We start from the raw sequence: 21,106 nt of genomic DNA, 5'->3' as shown, positions 1-21,106 counted from the left end.
CATTTTACATTCATAACACAAATATAACTACACAGATAATACAAATTCAGAAGCAATGCATACAGAGCTGCAGTATAAAAGCACTGCATATGTGACATTTTCAATTGTCATTAATTATTAACACATTGCCAATGTTACATAAAGCTTACTACACTGTCGTGAAATGCATAGAAATCAAAACTATATTTAAGAAAAATCCACTCTGGCACTTTACCTTTTTTGGTTAAGCCTGGTTATACGATTAACTTGCATTTGAAGAATCCGCCTTCTGGTCATGAATGGACTCCAGTGTTAATTTCTGCCACACTCAGCTGCTAACGTATCACTGTACACATTCTCTTGACAGTCCATCTCTGGGGTCCAGCAAGAAGTGACACGACAGGCCCGGGCACTCCTGCTGTTTGAGCGACTTCCGGAAGTCCATGCGGGCCGTGGCCGCCGCGACCAAAAGCCCTGGTTCTGGTTCTCGGCCGCCCCGTCCCCCATCGGGAGAGCCGTCATGTTCGCCATCTACAAGGGCACCGCCCACACACACGCGCTCAACGTGGCTAACGAGGACTGTGTCAAGGTGGCCACAGTCCTGAACAACGCCTTCTACCTGGACGGCCTGCACTTCACGGTGGAAGGCCGCGACACCCACCACTTCGTCAAGCCCGGCCTGCCTGACGGCGACCTGGCCGCGCTGCGCATCACCAGCGGACACAAGACCCTGGAGAACGGCGTTAACGTCAGCGTATCCCAGTCCACCACGGTCATGGATAGCCGGACACGGCGCTTTGCGGACGTGGAGCTGCGGCGCGGGCCGCTAGTGCTGCACGTGCGCTACGGCTCCACAGTGGACGAGGAGAAGGCTCGCGTCCTGGAGTTGGCCCGCCAGAGGGCTCTGGTGAGCGCTTGGGCCAAGGAACAACAGCGGGTGCGTGACGGTGAGGAGGGTGTCCGCCTGTGGACTGAGGGAGAGAAGAGGCAGCTCCTGAGCGGCGGGAAAGTGCAGGGGTATGACGGGTACTATGTGCTCTCAGTCGAGCAGTACCCAGAGTTAGCAGACAACGCTAACAACATTCAATTTCTACGGCAAAGTGAAATAGGGAAAAGGTAACAAACTGTCGTCCCCATGCTGCCAGGGAGACTTTGAATGCCCTGGTACGTTAACAGCGTAGCAATGGTTGGAACTAAAGCAACAATAGTTTGGCGCGGCCAAAGAGTATATGTGCCGGAGTAAATGTGTGTTTTTGTAAGTCACAAGGGATTGAAAGCAATGCTGTGCAATGCTGTTTAACAAGGGACTACTACAGAGTAAATATATAACTACGCCAGGCCTTAATACAGGCACATGTACCTCTGTAGCACAATCCAATTGGACTATGGACCTTCATCTAGAAGCCAGGAGAAATGGTGTTTTGAGCAAAAGTGAATTACAACCCCATTTTCAAAAAAGTTGGGACGCTGTGTTAAATGTAAATAAAAACAGAATACAATGATGTGCAAATGATTTAATACATATTTTCAATAGAAAATAGTACAAAGACAACATATATAATGTTGAAATAGATATGCCCACTTTGATACCAGCAACTCATTTAAAAAATGCTGGGACAGGGGCAACAAAAGACTGGAACGGTTGTGTAATGCTAAATAGAAACCTGGTGGAACACCTCACAACTAATTAAATTAATTGTCAACAGGTCAGTAACATGATTGGCTATTAAAAAGAGCATCCCAGAGAGGATGAGTCTTTCAGAAATAAAGATAGGGAGGGGTTCACTACTGTTAAAGACTGCGCAGGCAAATAGTGCAACAATTTAAGAAAGTTTCTCACTGTAAAATTGCAAAGAGTTTGGGGATTTCATCTTCTGTACATAATATCATTAAAAGATTCTGAGAATCTGGAGAAATCTGTACACAAGGGACAAGGCTGAATAACCATAAAAAAATATGACAAAGGATGCCCTTTTTCAGGTTGGCCCTGGATGAGCTGACAAAGGATGCCCTTTTTCAGGTTGGCCCTGGATGAGCTATAGGCCTCTACATGGCCAGATTTGAAAGCAGAGTCACGTGCCTTTAGCTGTTGTCTGAGATCTCTGTGGGCTAAGACCCGAATGTATTCATTCAACAGAAAAATCTATTGAATGAATACCATCAATTTTCTTTTAAATTGACTAGCTTTGAACATAAAGTGGCAAATCAAAAGTAAACAAAACCTAGATAGCATGGTCAGACCCTGTTTGAAAAAGTGAAAAAATATAAGAATAGAATTATCGTCCTGCAGTATAAGAGGGCATAACTGCAATGATCTGTTAGGTTTAAGTGTACAGTATACACCTAAAAACTCAACACCAACACATTTAAAACAACCTACATAACCCATCCATCCAGATCAAAAGGTATATTAAATTGCCTTATTAATTGCCGGTTATAATACCACGCCGACTGACTCAAGAGTAGACTACTGTACACAAGGCAACGTATATACTGGTAGTAGCGATGAAGCACGCGTGAGCAGTAACTTTTGTCTTTATACATTGCAGACGGCAAAAATTGTTAGAAAGCTTAATAGGCTGCTTCCGTTTGGTTGGATATTATTACTTTGACCAGTGCAATGTATGCCAGTTAGCCTATAGAAAAACCCAGAGGAGGAAAAAGAAGAGGTCCTTTTGTATACTACAAAAACAGTGCGTATTTGCAGGTCTCTCGTGGGGATAACGAGTTGATTTCAACCCTTGTGCATAGGTCCAAACCTAGAGGAGTTTTGGGATTCGCTTAAATTAGTGTCTGGTCTTGTGCACTGGCAATGAAATTAACCCATTTCAATGGACTCCTGGGACAGACCCGCTAAGACGCGCCGTTCTTGTCTCATGAAACCATTATCTAACACTGGACGGCTTGCTGCAAGCTTTGAGTCACTCTCCGTATCAAGTCTTCCGTATCGTCACCTTTTCATGACGCCTCAGCTCGCTTGGAACTTCGGCGGAGAAGGTACTAAAATAAGTATCTGTTATCCTTAATTTTGCCCAATGGAAAAGCAGAAAAGGCGAGTAGAGTAGAGCCGTTACCATGCAGTGGAAAAGCTCCCAAAGCGAAAAGAGGCGAGTAGAGTCGCGCTAGTACCATGCAGTGGAAAAGCTCCAGTGGACTAGGAACGGTGAAAGGTGATCAAACTGTCCCAATAGGGGGAGGAATGTTTGTGAAGACATGATCTAATGTATTGTCTCCTCTGGTGGGGCAGGAGACATTTTGGTGGAATTTGGGAAAAACTGTTTTCAGATTTGAATGGTTAAAATCCCCTGCAACCACAAAAACACAAACCGGGTGTTCCGTCTGCTGTTTGCTAATAGCAGCCTGCAGTTCTTTCATTGCTAATTTAGCATCAGCATCGGGGGGTATGTAGATTGCAATAACAACAATAGATATAAACTCCCGAGGCAAGTAAAAACACCTGCACCTAATCATCAGGTACACCCAATTGGTTGAGCTGTGACTCCCGGTTAAGTTAGTGTCTGTACACCAAGTTTTGTTTGCATAATGCACAGCCCACCTCCTCTGGTCTTACCGGTGTCCTCTGCCGTCCGATCAGCCTTATAGATGTCGCCCCCTTCTAACTCAATTGCGGGTATGTTGTTGTTAAGCCACGTTTCCGAGAAAATAATGACGCTGCAATCCATGATAATTTTTTTGTGAGATGATTCTGACGTATTTCGTCTGAGACCAATGTTGTACTTGGTCTCTTCAGTTCCCAAACGTTTATAGAGTATTGTTAAAAGAAGAGGTAATGCAACACAGTGGTAAACATGCCCGTCCCAACTTTCTTTTAAATGTGTTGCTGGCATCAAATTCAAAATAGGAAATTTTTCCAAAAACAGTAATAAGTCTTGGTTTCAACATTTGATATGTTGTCTTATGCTATTTTCAATTTAATATAGGGATACATTATTTGCACATCATTGCATTCTGTTTGCAGTTTACGCAGCGTCACAACGTTTTTGGAAACAGTGTTGTACTTTTTTTTTTTTTAACAAAATGTCTGCTTAAATGTAAAGAAAGTATTTAAAAGTGAAATAAAATGTTTACATTTGCATATACGCATCTGCACTTCTCTGGAAATACGATGAGTTTTTACTCTTTAATGTCAATTACCAGATATGTCTAAAACCTGTGACCTTTCATTTGAGGTTTGACTCACTCAATGACTGTCACAACTTACATTGTAGTGTTAAGAAGCACTGCTTTTGATAGACCCTAGCTTGATACACCCCTTGCTTTGCTTTTAAAAGGACATTGCAACAAGTCACATTTTAAAACCCCAAATATTTGTTTTGCAAATTAGACTTTGCCTTGATTTGTGATCAGGGAAAAAATAAGTTAATAGGATACACAAAAGCCTGACACAAATATGTGTCATGTCTGAGCACAGAAACACAGTGTTTTGTAAATTTCGCAAGAGTTTTATTGTTTCATTTTCTATGAAATTAACTGTCCATGTAACAAGTCTCATAAAACCTTATTTATGTTGTGTTTATACATTGAAAATAAAATCTCAAACATGTATTTGAATTTTTTTGCTTATGTTACACAGGAATGGTTGATATTGGATTATAAAAACTGCCAGATTTTGTAGAATAAGATATGAAATAACCTGTCAAGAAACATTATATTTTTCGTAAATACTGACTATGTTTAAAGATGGTACAGACTAACTATATAGTACATTTAGAGAAATGTTGTCTCCTCTAAATATAATGTTAATCATGCATACTGCCCTGTGACTTGCCCTTCATGTCCAAAACATATTTAATGAACACAAATAAATTCATCAATGCATACCACCCAAACTTTGTCCAAATAGTATATAATGCATACTGTGTTCTTAGCAGCTATGATCATAACTGTATTTTATATAATAGTTTTTGGTAAAGTTTATTTTGTTAGTAATATATATATATATATATATATATATATATATATATATATATATATATACAGCTCTGGAAAAAATCAAGAGACCACTCCACCTTTTTCTTTCCTTTCCAAAAAAGTTGAAAAGGAAAGTTCTGAGTGAGGAACGGAAGCGTTCAATTTGCATGGGTCTCTTAATTTGAACCCTTCTGTTCCTCACCCAAAACTTTCCTTTTCGGCTTTTTTGGAAAGGAAAGAAAAAGGTGCAGTGGTCTCTTAATTTTTTCCAGAGCTGTATATATATATATATAGTGACTGAACTGATTTGTTAGTGTACCAGTATTTTAGACTGGACGGAACTCTACAAACTGATGGTTTCTATCATTATATTCCTATGATGTCCAGGTAGGTAAAATTCACTACAAAATATCCAATTAGATTTTGAATTGTAATGGCTTGCACTGCCTAATGTTCTTAGTGAATTTATCGAAGACTTAAGTGTTTTAACAAATGGCCAAGTAAAAACAGATGTTAGGCTCAAATATAGATGGACCCTTATAATTACAGGCACAACAATTTGAAGAACATTTAAAGGCGAAGTATTACATTAGCTGTGGAAAACACTGTTAACCGCAAAATGTCTAGTCCCCTGATAAATCACTACTGTAATAAAGTAGTCCAAATGTTTGTATTTGGTTCCATATCCTAGCCTTTAATGACTACAAGCAAGTGTCTTCAAAATCCTCAGATGCATATATAATTTGTTTTGGTTGAGTTCAGGGTTATGTTTTGACCTATTGGGACTACGTGGTTGCTTTATTGTTCAAATATGGCTTGGAGTGTTGTTTTTTGTGTCTAAGCTATTTGAATAATCACTTTGAAAGGAAATGAAAAAGCACGTCATTTGAAAGGTCATTGTTCATGTACCCACAGTCCTCTAGCACTCTCTATGGGTAGTTTGTGCACAGTAGGTGATGTGTTTATAAGCTGGGGAGGATTTGTACCATACCTGAAAAATATGCTGTGCAAACAATCATTGTGTTGAAATTGTATTGTATAATATAGCGATCTTTCCTGTTTGTTTGTTTTGATATTGTAGAATCTTCAAAAGAGTCCAGTTTTAGCCCCAGAGAAGGCAGGATTCCATTACTTGCTATCGTTACAGCAGCATCAAACATTACTGAAGCATCAGAGGGCTGCATCAGCTAGTACCCAGAGACAGCATTAACCAACCACAGCAAAGGGCATGTTTACAAAGATTTAGAGGAAGTTACTGATGCTTCAAACAGAACAACAAAAGTGTCCTTGTGCAAGTGCCACAAGATGAATTGTGTTGCTCAACATAACCAACTCATGATCGCTGTGTGACCACGACAGGCACCTTCAAAGCAAACCGAAGTTGATCGCAGAGCTGCATGGCCTAATTATTTCTTTTTTTAAAAGCATATAACTAATGGAACGTCTTTGCATGTACATCAAAGACTAACAGCATCATGCAATAGATGAGGCCAATATTCCAAAAAGTGTATTTGGACTGTGAATCAAAGTCCCGGAGTCTGAAAATCAAATATGATGACGCCTTTCTTTTTTGTCTTCAGAACAAATTTTTACTTAAAAAGTGGTGTTTCGATTTTAATAGTCTATATTACATATTCTGTTAAATGTCTCCTAATTCCAGAGTGATCTATTCTTGGACCTGGGGGGTGTGGGAGAAATGTGTGCCGCTGGTCGTAGCTTTGCCAGCTAATCCGGCAATCCATCTCCTGGCAGTCTTCATCCATCTCCTGCTTCCAGCCTTGTTTGGCTAATCTTCTTTTTTCAGCAAGTTGCTCCCTGGGAGCTCTCAGATACCTCCCCAGACGAGGTCCCAGTAGGAGGCATGAGTAGGGCTGGCCCAGGTCGTAGCCTCCAGACACTTCCAGCTGTATCTGTTGGCGGCGTTGGTGCCATGGTGATTTCCGTGAGAATGATAACCGGCACAGTACGATTGTCCTAAAAACACGTGGATGATTTGCAGTGTGAAAATTATACTAGTCCTTCTTAATTAGCCTATTCCTTTGCACTAATAACAATTAGTCCCCAAGCTGGCAATTGTGGGCTCAAAACCGCCTATTATATAGATGACTGGTTTGACAGCCATTTCAGGAAGTCGGCCAATAAAAGGCAATTATTGGAGCTTATATGGTTGAGCACTAAAGTCTTTCCTCTTATATGCTGTCAACAAGGTGTTCGGTGTCTACTCTTCTGGCTATACTGATTGAGACCATTGACCACATGTAATTAATGGCCAGCATTGCAATTAACCAATCAATTCAGGGAGAAAGTAAACATACAGCTGGCCTTTGATTACTGTTTGGCCTTTCCAAAGGCTCAACAATCAATCAAGACTGTCTAGGTCACTCTCAAAAATCAAGCATGTCCTCCATGTCTCTTCTCTGTGTTCTCTGTAACAGCAGAATGGGGAGAAGAACAGAGTGGGTTTGCTCCAGGTCTCTCAGTGAAGCCAACGATGGGATGGTTCAGTGTCCCGAACCCGAAAGAGTTACCATGCCTCTGATCTTCAGAGGATTCAGCTCCAAGGGTTATTACAAAGGCACTTGAAAAACAGCAGCCATAGCTAATCATGTCAGAGAGACTCTGAGTGACTTGAGTGCATGATTTGTGGCCTACTAGTGATTCATGGTGTTCCATGAAGAGCTACGATTGACCAAAAATCTTTCATCTGGGATGTATAGAATATGCAGTGCCGAGTTTAAATAAATTATAAGCTGTAATACACATTTGGGTTGAATTGCATTTGTACTGTATTGGTTTAAGGTAAGTATAAAGCAGTACCGGTGTTGTCAGCACAATTCTGCTTTAAAATGGGATACAACGTGATTTTTGATTGTTGTTGTAATGTCCAATTCTCAGTCATTACCTTGCATTATTGCAACAACACCAAGGCATATTGGGAACATGTACAGTAACACACTGTTTATATGGACTTACTGGATCACTGAAGATGCATTTGTGTTTACAGTTGTATACATAGCATTTGTAAACAGACTCAAATAGTTGTTCAGAAACACCAGGTTATTGTAAAATGTAACATCTTTTTACATTTGGTACATCTATATAACTACTACTGAGTGTAGCTACTATCCAATTTGTATTGTTTTAACTTATGTGGTTTATAAATATCTAAAATGTGTGCTGATGTCTAGGCTACCCTGATTGACTCTGTGCTTTAGCAGACAAGCTAATGATCAAAGGTAAAGCAATGTCAAGGTTGTGTCAACGAGTTTCTCAGAAAACAAAATACATAAAAATGATGACATTCCAGCAAGTCAAAGAATGCCTATGGCAAAGGTTACACATTAACCAAACTACAAATATTTTCCTTTGTAATCTATGATGACAGTTATATAATTTGTGTGAATTTGTTTTATTATGTCAATATGGCTGGAAGTAAGAGACAAACAACATTACATAAACACATTGGACAGTATTTGCATGTGCATTTAAAAAAAAAAAAATCTAACAAATTTTTCCACAGAGGCAGAAAATTATATAATCCCCTTTTTTCTTTTGGAGTAATATTGGAAATATCCAAAGATTTATCTATGAACTCAATGTCAGGGAAACACACCAAAATTCTGTAAATTACCTTGGAAAAAGGGACAAGGCAACTGGATGAGGTGTAGCCAGACAGAGTAATTAAAACTTGAAGTAATTAAAACTACAATGGCTCTCAAAGGTATTCATACCCATTGGACCTTTCCATGTTTTCTTGTGGTAAAACATTCAATCAAAATCTAAATGGATTTAATCAGCGGGTTTTGCCACTGTTCTACACAAAAAGTCCATAATATCAAAGTTACAAATAAAGTCTTTCAACTGTTCTAAAATAATTACAAATATAATATAAAAATAATTATTGATAGCACTAGTATGCCCCCCCCACCCCCATTTGTTATGACACACCTGAATGAGCTGTTATAAAAAAAAACTAAAAAAACAGCTTTTTGAAAAATAGAAATGCTTGAAACATTGAACTTTTGCCCCAAAACATGACCGCCCAATGCGATCTGGTTAATAACCAATTATCTGGTTAAAGGGGTGGGCTTACCAACACCCTATCTGCCACTTGGTCTGTGTATGTATATCTTCCGAATGATTTCCAAGCATCCACATTACAAGTGCCAAAAGAGACTCAGTAAATACTCTTAGACAACAAGAGGCACAAACACTAATTTAACAGACCTAAACATATAATTTAAGATGGTAAATTACATAACGTCATTTGACTATTAAATTTATTGGGATTAAAATATACATAGGTAAGAGCAAAGAGCATACTGCAATAAGGAGAGTGACCGTTTTTACCCTTAAATTAGTACATGCTGCAAATTCACGTACGAGAAAGGTAAACAAAAGAGGATTGGATAATGCCCATGTAGGTGGGCCGGATGGTGTAATATGACAATAAAATGACGTGGTTGTAAGCCTATAAATACTTCACAGCAACAGTCTCAGTAACACAAAAAAATAGGATCCAATTTATAGTTAACTAAAGGATAACATCTTTCATTTCGGATCATTTGGAAAGTCATGAGCGGTGGATGTCCATACTTCGAAGAAAGGCACTTGTACGCATTATTGCATTTCAATCTTTTTATTTAACATTTCTGTCTTTATGATGCACATTAACTTACATTATCAACATTAGTTAAGCAATTATAGTAGTATTTTAGATTTTCTTTTAATTTCCCAGGTTATTCAAGAACAAGCTGCATCTAAAAGAGGAACCAGCAGATGACTCTCAAGAAGGAATAAACAAGGCCAGCAAAGGTGGTATTATCTATGGAAACTACCTTCAGGTATAGCATTTAATATCGGCAATAACAAACTCTAGCTTTCTTTTTCAGTTTCTACAAGGTCTTCTGCATATACAAGCCATACCATCATAGTAAGAGATACAATAGTTAGCTGGTGACCTAGATTTTATTTTTATGTTTTGTTAAAGCTCGACAAGATTGTGACTAGCCAAGTTCTTCAGAGTGAACTGAAGGGGAACAAAATTCACGATGAACATCTTTTCATTGTCACCCATCAAGGTAAAGTATTAGTTTGGGATAATATGTTATTTAGATACAAAAAATCGATAGTGGAATTTTCAGCATGGCATTCATGCAAGCACATTGGGGTCCATGTGAAATCAATTCAGTTCAAGGCATTTTAACCTGTAATAGTAGGTGTACATTCTTCTGAAAGACCAATCATAATAGACCATCAACATTCCAGTTATTGATTTTACTGCATTATGATCAAGTGCATATTATTCATTATATTCCAGCCTACGAACTCTGGTTCAAGCAGATTCTATGGGAGCTGGATTCTGTGCGAGAGATTTTCATCAGTGGACATGTAAGTACCTTAGAGAGTAAGACATTTTAGGGGTATATAAAAATGTGAAAATTGTTCATTACAATCACCCCTTTTAATACAATATGAGGCCTTGCAGAAAACATTGTATTTTAACTTTTAATTAATCTCTTAATTACTCTGGGAAATATTTAGTAGGTATAAATATGTATTTCTTCACAGATTTTTGCATCAGGAACTCCCTAGAGAGTTAACCATTTAAGAGCTCAATTTGAATAGTAATGTTTCACCAGGTTCGAGATGAGCGTAACATGCTGAAGGTCAACACCCGTATACATAGGATTGTAATGATCTTTCGGCTGCTCGTTGACCAGTTTGCTGTCCTCGAGACAATGACAGCCTTGGACTTCTATGACTTCCGGTAACATTAACAAAAACATTCATCTAGTTTTTATACAAATCGCAAACCTTTAACCTTGTAATTGAGTAACCTCTTTACACTCATCAATTTTATTTTGTATTTTTTAGAGAGTATCTGGCCCCTGCCTCTGGATTCCAAAGTCTCCAGTTCCGTCTGTTGGAGAACAAGATTGGGGTCCCTGACAACCTGAGGGTTCCCTACAACAGACGACACTACAGAGACAACTTCAAAGGACACGAGAGTGAGATGTTGCTCAGTTCTGAGAAGGAACCGTGTCTGCTGAAATTAGTGGAGGTGAGAAGAAAAAAAACGACTGAAACATGAAAATAGATTCGGTTCAAATACCTTTTGATTGTGTAATATACTAAAGAAATATTGTTTGTTGTTCTATTCAGAAATGGCTGGAAAGGACTCCGGGTCTTGAAGAGGATGGATTTAACTTTTGGAAAAAACTGGAAGTCAACATATTTGAAGGATTGAGTTTTGAAAAAAACAAAATAGAGGTATGAGAAGTTGAAAAACATTATTTTATCATTAGGTTACTCTAGCATGAAGTAATAGGACCAAAAACTGTGATCTTGTTTGTCCTTTTGCAGAGAATGCAAGACTCTGAAGAGAAGGAGGAGATGATGGAAGAGCTGAAAAAGCAAAGGGAGCTTTTTACTTCTCTATTTGATGTCAAAATACATGAGCATCTTTTGAGCAAAGGTTAGTGCTTGAATCTGACTTTAATTCCAATGCAAGATGACTCAAATATCCAGTAACATTAATTAAAAATATCAGGTCTATGAAAACGTCTCAGATATTGTTTTTTGTTCAGGTGAGAGACGGATCTCGTACAAGGCTCTTAAAGGAGCCCTGATGATCTACTTCTACAGGTAAGATTCTGTAGTTATTTTTCACCGTTTGTCACCGTCTTTTCACAGTTTGTGATGTAATTGTTGCATTGTGGACTGTTCTCATCTTTAGGGAAGAGCCCAGGTTCCAGGTTCCCTTTCAACTCCTGTCCAACCTGATGGACATTGACACTCTCATGACCAAATGGAGATGTAAGTTATAAACAATGACATACTGGATGTTTCTGAAAAACTGTTGTGTTAGTGAGCTTCTATACCGGTAGCCTTTTATCTTTGCCAGTAGTTGCATTAGGGGAGCTAGTGGTCTGGTGCCCAAAAGCATCCATTATGTTGCTTATGCCTAGAACCAGCACTGGATAATACAGTATTACAACCTGCATTTGTTTCTTCAAATAGTACAGTATACAGTACAACTATATTTGTATGATGTAATTCACATCTGTTCAGAAAACAATTTTTGACATGATATGAACTTGGTTTGCTTAATATCCAAAAGAAAGTTTGCAGCTATGAAGCACAACTAAAGCAAAATAATAATATACAAAAATATATTATACATATTTGAATCATCAGCAAATATATTTGAATCATCAGCAAGTCTTTGTAAACCCATCCCATCAAGCTGACCCCTGACCTAGACCATCATTTGACATTGATTCAGCCTGTGACCTTGACCACTGACCCCCAGGACAGTTGTGATTAAAACGGACCTGTTGCCTTGACAACTGACCTGGAACATTTGTAATAACAACTGACTGGTGACCTTGGCATCTCCTTTGTGTCAGACAACCACGTGTGCATGGTGCACCGAATGATTGGCAGCAAAGCAGGCACCGGAGGCTCTTCTGGCTACCACTACCTGCGCTCTACCGTCAGGTATGTCCCGTCGGTCACAGATGATAAACCATCAGAAGCAACCGAATCCAATCTGGAGCTACTGGCAGGCACATCCTTCTACACCCCCGGCAAGAAGAAGCTAACTAGGCCTTGGTTCTTTTTCTCCACAGTGATCGCTACAAAGTCTTTGTGGATCTATTCAACCTTGCCACGTTTTTGATACCTCGCCACTGGATGCCTAAGCTGGACCCCCACGAGCACACGTTCCTGTTCACGGCCGAGTGCTGTGACAGCTCTTACTGCAGTAGCGAGGATTCGGACTAGGATGCGCCCCAGGTCTGGAGCAGCAGATAAGCTAGCTGAGAAGACGTGCAAAAAAAAACAACCCTGAATGAACTAATACCAATAAAGAGCTGTATCTATATCAAAGGTTCAGCATTACAACATTAACAAGATTTAGAAGCCATATTACTGGACTGATTCCAGGTAAAGCCGTAAGCTCAAACAGAAATAACTTTTCTACATTTCGATCTTAAAATCGGTACCACGTAAGCCATATCAATTCAATCGAGAAAATTGGAAGGAAAAAAAATTATGAATGTATATATTGTTAAATATAGTTATTTAGTGTTTACATTGTATATATTGTTTTTATATAATGTTTTGCTTTATTTAACATATCAATATGATTAGATTTTTGAGCATATGCCAAATGGATGTAGGTTATTCGAAACATGTACCCTAATGTAGAGGCTCTTGAGTGGGTGTGCCTCAGGGCCAAGCACTGCTTGTTGGTCTCAGTGGATGCAATATATTTGCATTATAAATGCTATCTGAAAGAAATATATGTATAATATATACAGTATGTTATGGTATAATGACAGTAAAAGCAGCAATTATTAGACAACAGATCACTCACTTTTTCATTGACAATAATCATTTTGTGTAACATATAAACTCATATTCTTGAATAATGTTAAATAACTCAACAGAAAAATCTGCAGAATATCTCTAATACAGGTAACTAACCAAACCACCAGTTGCAAACCACTGCTGTAAAGAAGCCTATTCATATTTAATAGGTAATATTTTCAAGAGAGGTTTTTGTACAGTATTTTGACATTGGTGCTACAAACAGTGTTTGTGGTGTAGTGTATTGAAGACATGTAATGATGCATCATAAGTGACTTTAAAGGAATATATTTAATTGTATCAGAAGTATATAAAATGCATCCGTCTCAATAAAATTATTTGTGGAAAAGGTTGACAAAATGTGTTTTAGATTTCTTTACTTCCATGCAACTTTTCTACAAGGGCTAAATGAGAATGGCAGTACTGGACACTTGAATCCCTTTGAAAATCAAGAACGTCATCCATGGATCAGTCACAAGAAGACGGCGCTCACAGAGTCGGCGATACCTAGAGAGTGGACAAGAAACGATAGCACGAGAATAAGTTGTCTTATCAGAAACAATTACATAGGCAATCTTAATGAAAATAAATCATTGATAGATGATAGTTCCAATGCCTTGGGGTCTGGAAAGTATTCAGAACCTTCACTTCGTCCACATTTTGCTGTGTTACAGACATCATTTATAATTGAGTAATCATATATCTATGGGACTGGTCAGTATTGAGGGAAAGGTTAACAGAGAAAAATACTGAGACATCCTGGAAGAAAACCTGATCCAGAGAGCACAGGACCTCAGAATGGGCTGAGGATTTATCTTTCAGTATGACAAACACCTGAAGAATCGATCCAAGATAACGCTGGAGTGACTCCGGTCAAGTCTGTGAACACCACCGAGTGGCTTAGCAAAAACCCAGACTTGAACACTATTGAACATCAGTGGGCAGACCTGAAGATTGCAGTTCACCGACACTCACAGCCCAATCTGACAGAGCATGAGAGGATCTACGAGGAACAATGTGAGAAACTCAGGGGTGCAAAGCCTGCAGAGACATGCCCAAAAAGACTAGAAGCTGTGATGGCGGCCAAAAGTCACTTCTCATGATATAACACTTTCTCAATAAACTGGCACATTTCTAGAAACAGGTTTTCTGTCAAAACAAATGCAATCAATTATAATTTAAGCCTAGAACACAAAATGGAGAGGAGTGTGAATAATTTACAAAGGCACTGTAACAAACAAATGACCAGAAACCATTAATAATCATTGCTTAGGGATGAATATATCTACAGTACAGGTTTTTGTTATAATTATCAAAACAACCTTATTGTGATGTTCATGGCCAGCAAGCAGCCTAGTGGTTAGAGTTGTATCAGTAGACAAACATTGCTGGTTTGAATGTGTTGATGTGCCCATGAACATGGCAGTCAACACTAATTGCTCCTTTTAGTTGCTCGGGATAAGGGCATCTGCTAAATGACTCAAATGTGAAGAATGTGTGTAAGAACGCTCAGGAGTTACAAGCTTAAGAGATAACTGCAGACCATAACAGTATAGTGTAAGAGTGAAGGACAGATTGTAAATGAACAAGCCCAGAGTTCACATATTCCTTACACTGGATCACCCTCTAATTTAGAAGAGCTACACCGGTCCTATCACGTGATGTACACCCGCCAATCACAAGTTGCTTACACCCGAGAAAGATACTGGGGGCTAAGCAGTTCCAAGTCCTGTTGTATGAAGACGTTGATTCAGACCAAATGTTTTGCATGTTGTAGGAATTCTCTTCTAGGTTGTGATGACGTCAGTGCCTCTGTTATAATCTAGCCCCATAAGTTCATTGTCACAGCTCTGTATTACAGCAGATTGGACCCATAGGGTCGAGGCATTCACTTACATTACAGGAAGCTCTCGCAGAAAGACATGGCCAGAGGGGTTGGTTGGTCTGGGCGGGTAAATTAAATGTGTGGACAACAAACACTCACATGTAGAAGCAACACATACAGGGACTATGCTTCAGGTAGTTTAACGGGTTACTTTTCGTTTTAAATGAAAGGCGCTCTCCGAATGTAAAACATGCTGCCGACATTACGCTCATGCGACCGGTATGATCAAACTAATTCAAGGTCAGCACTGGATCGGGAAGAAAATAATAGCTCAACTCACCGCAAACATTTCCTCCCATTTTAATGTAAGCATAACCTTCGTTACCCCAGGACGTTCCCCACGAGTTTTGCACAATCCAATATGGCACCTCGCCTGAAACAGAGGACCCAGTGTTTGTTTAGACTGTTCAGTCACGCACGAAGACTACCATTCATGCCAGAGTATTCAGTGCCTGTGAAGTCAGCATCAGACCAATAAAGTAATAAGTATGTGTTATAATAATAATAAATGACAAAATTCACATCAGCTACACTGCCAGCGTGTCTTGTTGGTTGGTTGGCGTGTGTGTATAGGTGGGTGTGTGTGTGTGTGTGTGTGTGTGTATGAATGTTCGGGACTGAGTGAGTGTGGGCAGGCAGGTGTATGTATATAAGTAGGCAGACAACATACCTGTGGCGTCGTAACCGATGACAATGACAGCGTGGTTGGCATGGTGATAGGAGCAGTGATGCTGTATGATGCCACCCAGGTAGTCCTGCCAGCTAAGGGCATCCACTGTCACAGCCAGGGGTCCCCAGGCAACCAACCTACCCATCATAGCCTTCTCGCGCCCACTGGAGGAGTGCACCCACCAACCCAGGACAAAGGCATCAGTTCAGCATCGACTTCTGGTTGAGGTTTGATTGAAATGAGTTAAAATGTATGCAGTGAATAATTTTGAACCAGAAGCAAAGCACTATTTAACCTCAAGGCCCAACCTTGATTTGATGTGGAAAGTAAAATTGCTGCATTGGAACTTATTGTATGTTTATTACGTCTCATTCAAGGTTGTGACTTTAGTCCGGGGGCCGTTTAAGTCAGTCTCCAGTGTTATTTTACAAGGCTTAATTTTGTCCAAATAAAGTGATGTTCACCTCTGGAATCTTTATATAGACTATAACAGCACAGTACACCCACCATAAGCACCTTCAACCTAACAAGGACTTTTCCTGGTTAGGATAGTGACGGGGGAGGAGCTGAGCAACAGACCACAACCCAACCATGTCCTGTTGCAAGATCATTGTTCAGTTCATCTTCAGCTTTCTGACAGATGACCTCACATTTTCCTCAAGAACTCCCTGTTACAAAATGGAATTTGTGCTTTACTCAACAAGGGCAATTTGGCCAGGCCGTGAGGCATCAATTTCATGTGATGGTAAAGGTTGGAGTGTACAAACTTGTTCCATGTAAGGAAACTGCATTTCTGTTTATTTTAATTGCTTTGAGGGTTCCAGATTTTTTTTTGTGTGACTTGGTATATTTGGTCACCTTTATCAATTAATGTGTCTGGAATTTAGCTCAGATATCCTTGTGTCCAAACATGTAAAAGACAACTTTCTGGGGGGTGCACTTTTTAATATGATTGTAGTTGTAAAAATAAAACAGGAAAGTAACAAATAAAAGCCGGTGTAAACCCAGCTTTAAGAGGTCCACAAGATGGCTCCCAGAGATTGCAGGTGCATCTAGCGACAACAACACAGTGACACATAAGGACATTTTGTGCGACCTTCAGCGGTGTACGTGTGTAAATATAAACGTCTGTATTAAGTAACTATAAACATGACATGTTATGTTGAACCGGTCATGTTTTACCCACAATGCACTAGCACCAAGGTATGTCTGAATAAACAACTGGGTACAACTTTCAGAGACAGAGATGGCAGTGAATGGCAAGAACCTGTGTGTTAATGAACTGTCTAAGCCTACAATATGTTGGTTTGGTAAATAGAGATTTCAAACTGAAAGCAGTCATCAACCTTTGCTAGAGTACCTCATGAAAAAACACTGTTGTTGCTCAAAAAAGTACCATTGCATTCTACTTGGGAATAGAATATAAAAGTAACCCTGCTGTTTCACTACATAATTGCAACAACAAAAAAATTTGACTATGCTTTAAGCCAAGTCATAAGACTTCATGAAAACACAAGTTCCTACTTCAGTTCCTTGTGTCAATGTTAAATATTAGCAAATACTACTCAACGTAAAAGGTGTTAAACAGCGAATACCTGAAATTATATGCAGCAAAGTCCTTTACTGAGACGCCATCATGTGACTGAGGAAAGAAATGGCAAATCCCAGTCTGTGCCTTAAATGGGTATTCCGACTGCTTCACCAGCTTCAACTTAGTCTGACAGGAAGAAACCAAATCGACAAAATAGAAGTTGTTACCACTTGAACAGTCAATTACAAACATTTCAAATTACAGAGCATCCTTTAACCCCCCCAACCACACACACATAGGTTTGCATGGCTATCCTCACGGGGACCAGAAAATATAAATTGCATTCTCCCTTGCCCTAATCTTAACCCTTACCCTAACCTAACCCTAATCTACCCCTAACCTCAATGAAGTAACACTTATGCCTAAACTTCACCTAGATGTAAAGCGTAACCGTAACCCTAAACTTAACCAACAATGCCTGGACCTTAAAGAAACCCCAATTCTAACTCCAAAAATAATTGTAAGTTTGACCCTAAACCTAAACCCTGAGCCGGAAATTGATTTTGCCTCATGGGGACCGGCAAAAGGTCCCAATGAGTCAAATATTTTCTGGTTTTACTTTACTCATGGGACATTTGGTCCCCATGAGTATAGTTAGACCTAAAACACACACACAAAAATGTCAGTATGTAGACCTGATTCAACCAGCCCAGAGCCCTGGTCGTGATGCCTCCATTACACCCCTGGTTCTTGTAGGAACAGTCAATGACTTGCTGAACGCTGAGCGGTTCCCACGGCTGGACCGATCTGGCCTTGGCCGACTCTATGATGCCCACAACACTAAACGCCCAGCAACCTCCACACTGTAAAGGGAGATACTGGGTGTCATGCACTTGCATACAATGTTATAAAAAATACCCTTAAAATTAAAATCCAAATGTGCTAAAACATTTTGAAAATAGCGGGCTAATTCTTAGTCAGTGGCGTATGAGAAATTATCATATTGAAAAGAATGTCTGTGTGAGGGGATTTATTTTTTATTTTTATGAAAGAGCCTGAGGGCTCTCACTGCCATCTACTGACTGTAGTGGAAATGTTTAACAAAAATGTAAAAGTTACAGTCTCGCATTTCTTGTGCAACAGCCTAGGGCCAGGGTAAAATGACTCAACATAATAGCCTAAGGATTGAGATTACAACAATATACACCTTACACCATTCTCTGGAGGCATTTTCAAATGTTACCCACCGAGGTCTGCTGCCCTTCCTGTTCTCACAGTGATAACAACCTGTCTAAATCAGTCCCTGGTTAGAGTATCTGAATGGTGGGAAAATTAAGTCCAGAGGTAATCTCCTCATTGAACTCTTTAAAAAAAAAAAAAAAAAAAAAAAAAAAGGACAAGGAAGTGTGTCGATGCCTTCAGAAATAATGTGGACGGTTGAAGTTGAAGGAATCTCTCACTGCTTGTTGGTTCTGCACAGGGCCAACAGCACCCTTGTCCCGCCAGTCAAACTTGGCTGGCAGTCCCCCAGTCTTCAGGCCTGAGTACGGAAGGGTTGTTGCCACCGAGGCGGTCAAATATAGCTCTGAAAGACACATTTTCAAAGGTCAAGAAGGCTAATGCGCATCTTACAGGTCATTTATTTTTTACAAACCCAGCAAGCAAGATTTAAAACTGAAATATGATTAGGCTGTTTAGTTGCAGAAATTACATATTTTTTTTAATAATTACCTCTGAATTCCTTTACTGATAAATCAGAAAACTGGTTAATGCCATACTTTGCACAGTTTGGGGTTGCTGAAAATGAGTTGAGGTACGCATGCCTTTTGATAGAGTTCTGAAACATAAAACAGAGGTGGCCGATTGACACTGTAGACCAAGAAACAACTCTTCTGCGATCTCTTTTCCACAGGGAAGAACCACAATTTATTTAGTAGCATCACTCACTACTATTCTGACATGTATTGGTTACTCATAACAAGGGTACAGTAAACACCGTCCCCCAAGGTTGCTGCACCGATGCTGGGGGTACTACCATGTAATTTTGAAAATGCTGCATCAATTGCTTTTAATAGCGCCGCTATATGGGTAATCAGTGTAAGCAGAAAACATATATATGATCGTAATATGAATCATTCATCAAACGGAAAACCAGGCCAGTTATGTCCACAATGTCATAGTGATAATTGCTTCAATAAATGTAAAAAAAAATATGAATCTACTGGTGTATAGGCAAGCTATATTTGGGCTGGGATTCCTCCAAATCAACCTAGCAATGTAGGCTGCCTCATTTACAAGTCTACTTTCTGAAAGTGAAAGTAAACCTGAGTAAACCTGTGATGGAGTTTATCTTAGTTTTCACCTGGTAACCTTTAAAGATCTGGTAACCTTCAAAGACCAGTCTGAATTAAACTGACCACATTGGAAACATAGCTGCTGTTTATAAAAGCAAATTGGGTTAAACAGAATCAGTACCAGACCAGACAAGTATATCCTCTTCCTACACAAATCGCTATTGACTGAACGCTCACTACTGCCTAAAACGCAAACGTTGCGCGCACATAATACTAGCATACAAAATAAAACAGAAAGGACTACCTTAAAATAAGATTTGCTCCGATAATAATCGCTGGGGAGTTTGTAAGTCCTATTAAACAGTTCTCTAAACGACTTGAAATAAACATCGGTGTCTGCAGAGAAGTTGGACTTCCTCACAGTTTCCCAAACGCGACTTTTAGGAGTAACATCGCCAAGTAAGTTTAGGAGGAAAATGAGAAACAGAGTTGCAATCGTCATTTGAAGCGAAGAACAAACTACATTATAGCATAAAATAGTTTAAAGTTCGTGCTCAATTTTCGTTTCGCAATTGATCTTTGATCCAAATTCCGGAGAATATACCCATTCAGGAGAATACCGCCCCCTATTGAGTTATGTGGCTTTGGCCTAACGTGATGGAATTTAAGCGATAGCGGAAGCTGCCTTCAATGTAAACGTCGGTTGGATCAAAAATGTACCTTGACATATCGAGCATTCCCCAATTCATCGGCGTTGAATTGAGCCATTGTTGAAAAATCGGGCCATAGTAAATTAAATACGTTGCCATTACTGAATTAATTGATTTTGTTTTTTAATGAATCGATTGTACAGGTTAATATATGTTTTCCATCTGACCGTCGATGTAATCAGAGGAAGTATGTGATGGTTTCCTGGAAAGAGTCGAGTCCACTTGAGGGCGCTTTAGTACCATTAAAACCTGCAGCCTAATTTTTGTAGCTCATGTACGACATGCAGATAGGGTGGTTGTTTAAGTGGATGATATAATTGAAGAACTTGGAAATCATCCTGGGATTAATTTCCCCTATATTTCGTCCCAGCTTGTAATAAAACTTAATGTTAAGGGAAAACCAAGGGAAAACAATCTTTACCTTTACCTTTGAATATCAGATTCCTTTGTTTTGTACCAGTTCAATAATATGCCAGGCCAAACCATTCAGTTACTGAGATATGTTATTTGTTAAATACTGAGATATGTTAAATATTCTAAAAAGGGGAAAGGACATTTCTATTGTATAAATCTTCTGCTCTGTTCACCTTCATAATTCCCGCAGTTTGTTAGGTCCGCCTTTTTACTATACTTAGCCAGATAATGGATGCATATTTTCTATCCAAGTGAACGACAAGTCTTCCTCGAAAAGTCAGCACTCAGCAAATAACTTGTATTAAAATAATAACT

At 39.3% G+C, this 21,106-nt stretch overlaps 3 protein-coding genes across 7 annotated transcripts in view; 2 read left to right on the top strand and 1 right to left on the bottom strand.

Moving 5' to 3' along the window:
* Nucleotides 1-1,484, top strand: part of si:dkey-237h12.3 (teneurin-3) — a 142,528-nt gene extending 141,044 nt beyond the window's left edge. For all 5 annotated transcript variants that reach the window (XM_020046123.3, XM_020046122.3, XM_020046121.3 and 2 more), the window contains one exon: nucleotides 347-1,484. In XM_020046123.3, coding sequence (XP_019901682.3) covers nucleotides 347-1,099 — 753 coding nt within the window. In that variant the 3' untranslated portion in view covers nucleotides 1,100-1,484. The remainder of the gene's footprint in view (nucleotides 1-346) is intronic.
* A 7,925-nt stretch (nucleotides 1,485-9,409) lies between these two features.
* On the top strand, nucleotides 9,410-13,457 carry tdo2a (tryptophan 2,3-dioxygenase a). Its single transcript, XM_010899809.4, has 12 exons — nucleotides 9,410-9,524; nucleotides 9,650-9,755; nucleotides 9,902-9,992; nucleotides 10,232-10,302; nucleotides 10,554-10,681; nucleotides 10,789-10,975; nucleotides 11,077-11,184; nucleotides 11,278-11,389; nucleotides 11,502-11,559; nucleotides 11,651-11,730; nucleotides 12,324-12,414; nucleotides 12,546-13,457. The coding sequence occupies exons 1-12, from the start codon at nucleotides 9,487-9,489 to the stop codon at nucleotides 12,697-12,699; spliced, it is 1,224 nt and encodes a 407-aa protein (XP_010898111.1). The 5' UTR covers nucleotides 9,410-9,486; the 3' UTR covers nucleotides 12,700-13,457.
* Nucleotides 13,458-13,559: 102 nt separating this feature from the next.
* Nucleotides 13,560-20,284, bottom strand: ctso (cathepsin O). Its single transcript, XM_010899797.4, has 8 exons — nucleotides 19,972-20,284; nucleotides 19,105-19,210; nucleotides 18,834-18,958; nucleotides 18,069-18,236; nucleotides 17,438-17,559; nucleotides 15,843-16,006; nucleotides 15,453-15,545; nucleotides 13,560-13,794 (listed from the first exon to the last, which is right to left on the bottom strand). The coding sequence occupies exons 1-8, from the start codon at nucleotides 20,167-20,169 to the stop codon at nucleotides 13,760-13,762; spliced, it is 1,011 nt and encodes a 336-aa protein (XP_010898099.1). The 5' UTR covers nucleotides 20,170-20,284; the 3' UTR covers nucleotides 13,560-13,759.
* Between the last annotated feature and the right edge of the window lie 822 nt (nucleotides 20,285-21,106).

Source organism: Esox lucius, chromosome 4 (assembly GCF_011004845.1).
Source record: "Esox lucius isolate fEsoLuc1 chromosome 4, fEsoLuc1.pri, whole genome shotgun sequence".
NCBI classification, from domain to species: Eukaryota; Metazoa; Chordata; class Actinopteri; order Esociformes; family Esocidae; genus Esox; species Esox lucius.
Note: the sequence above shows the minus strand (reverse complement) of the source record. Positions and strands in the feature narration are given on the sequence as shown.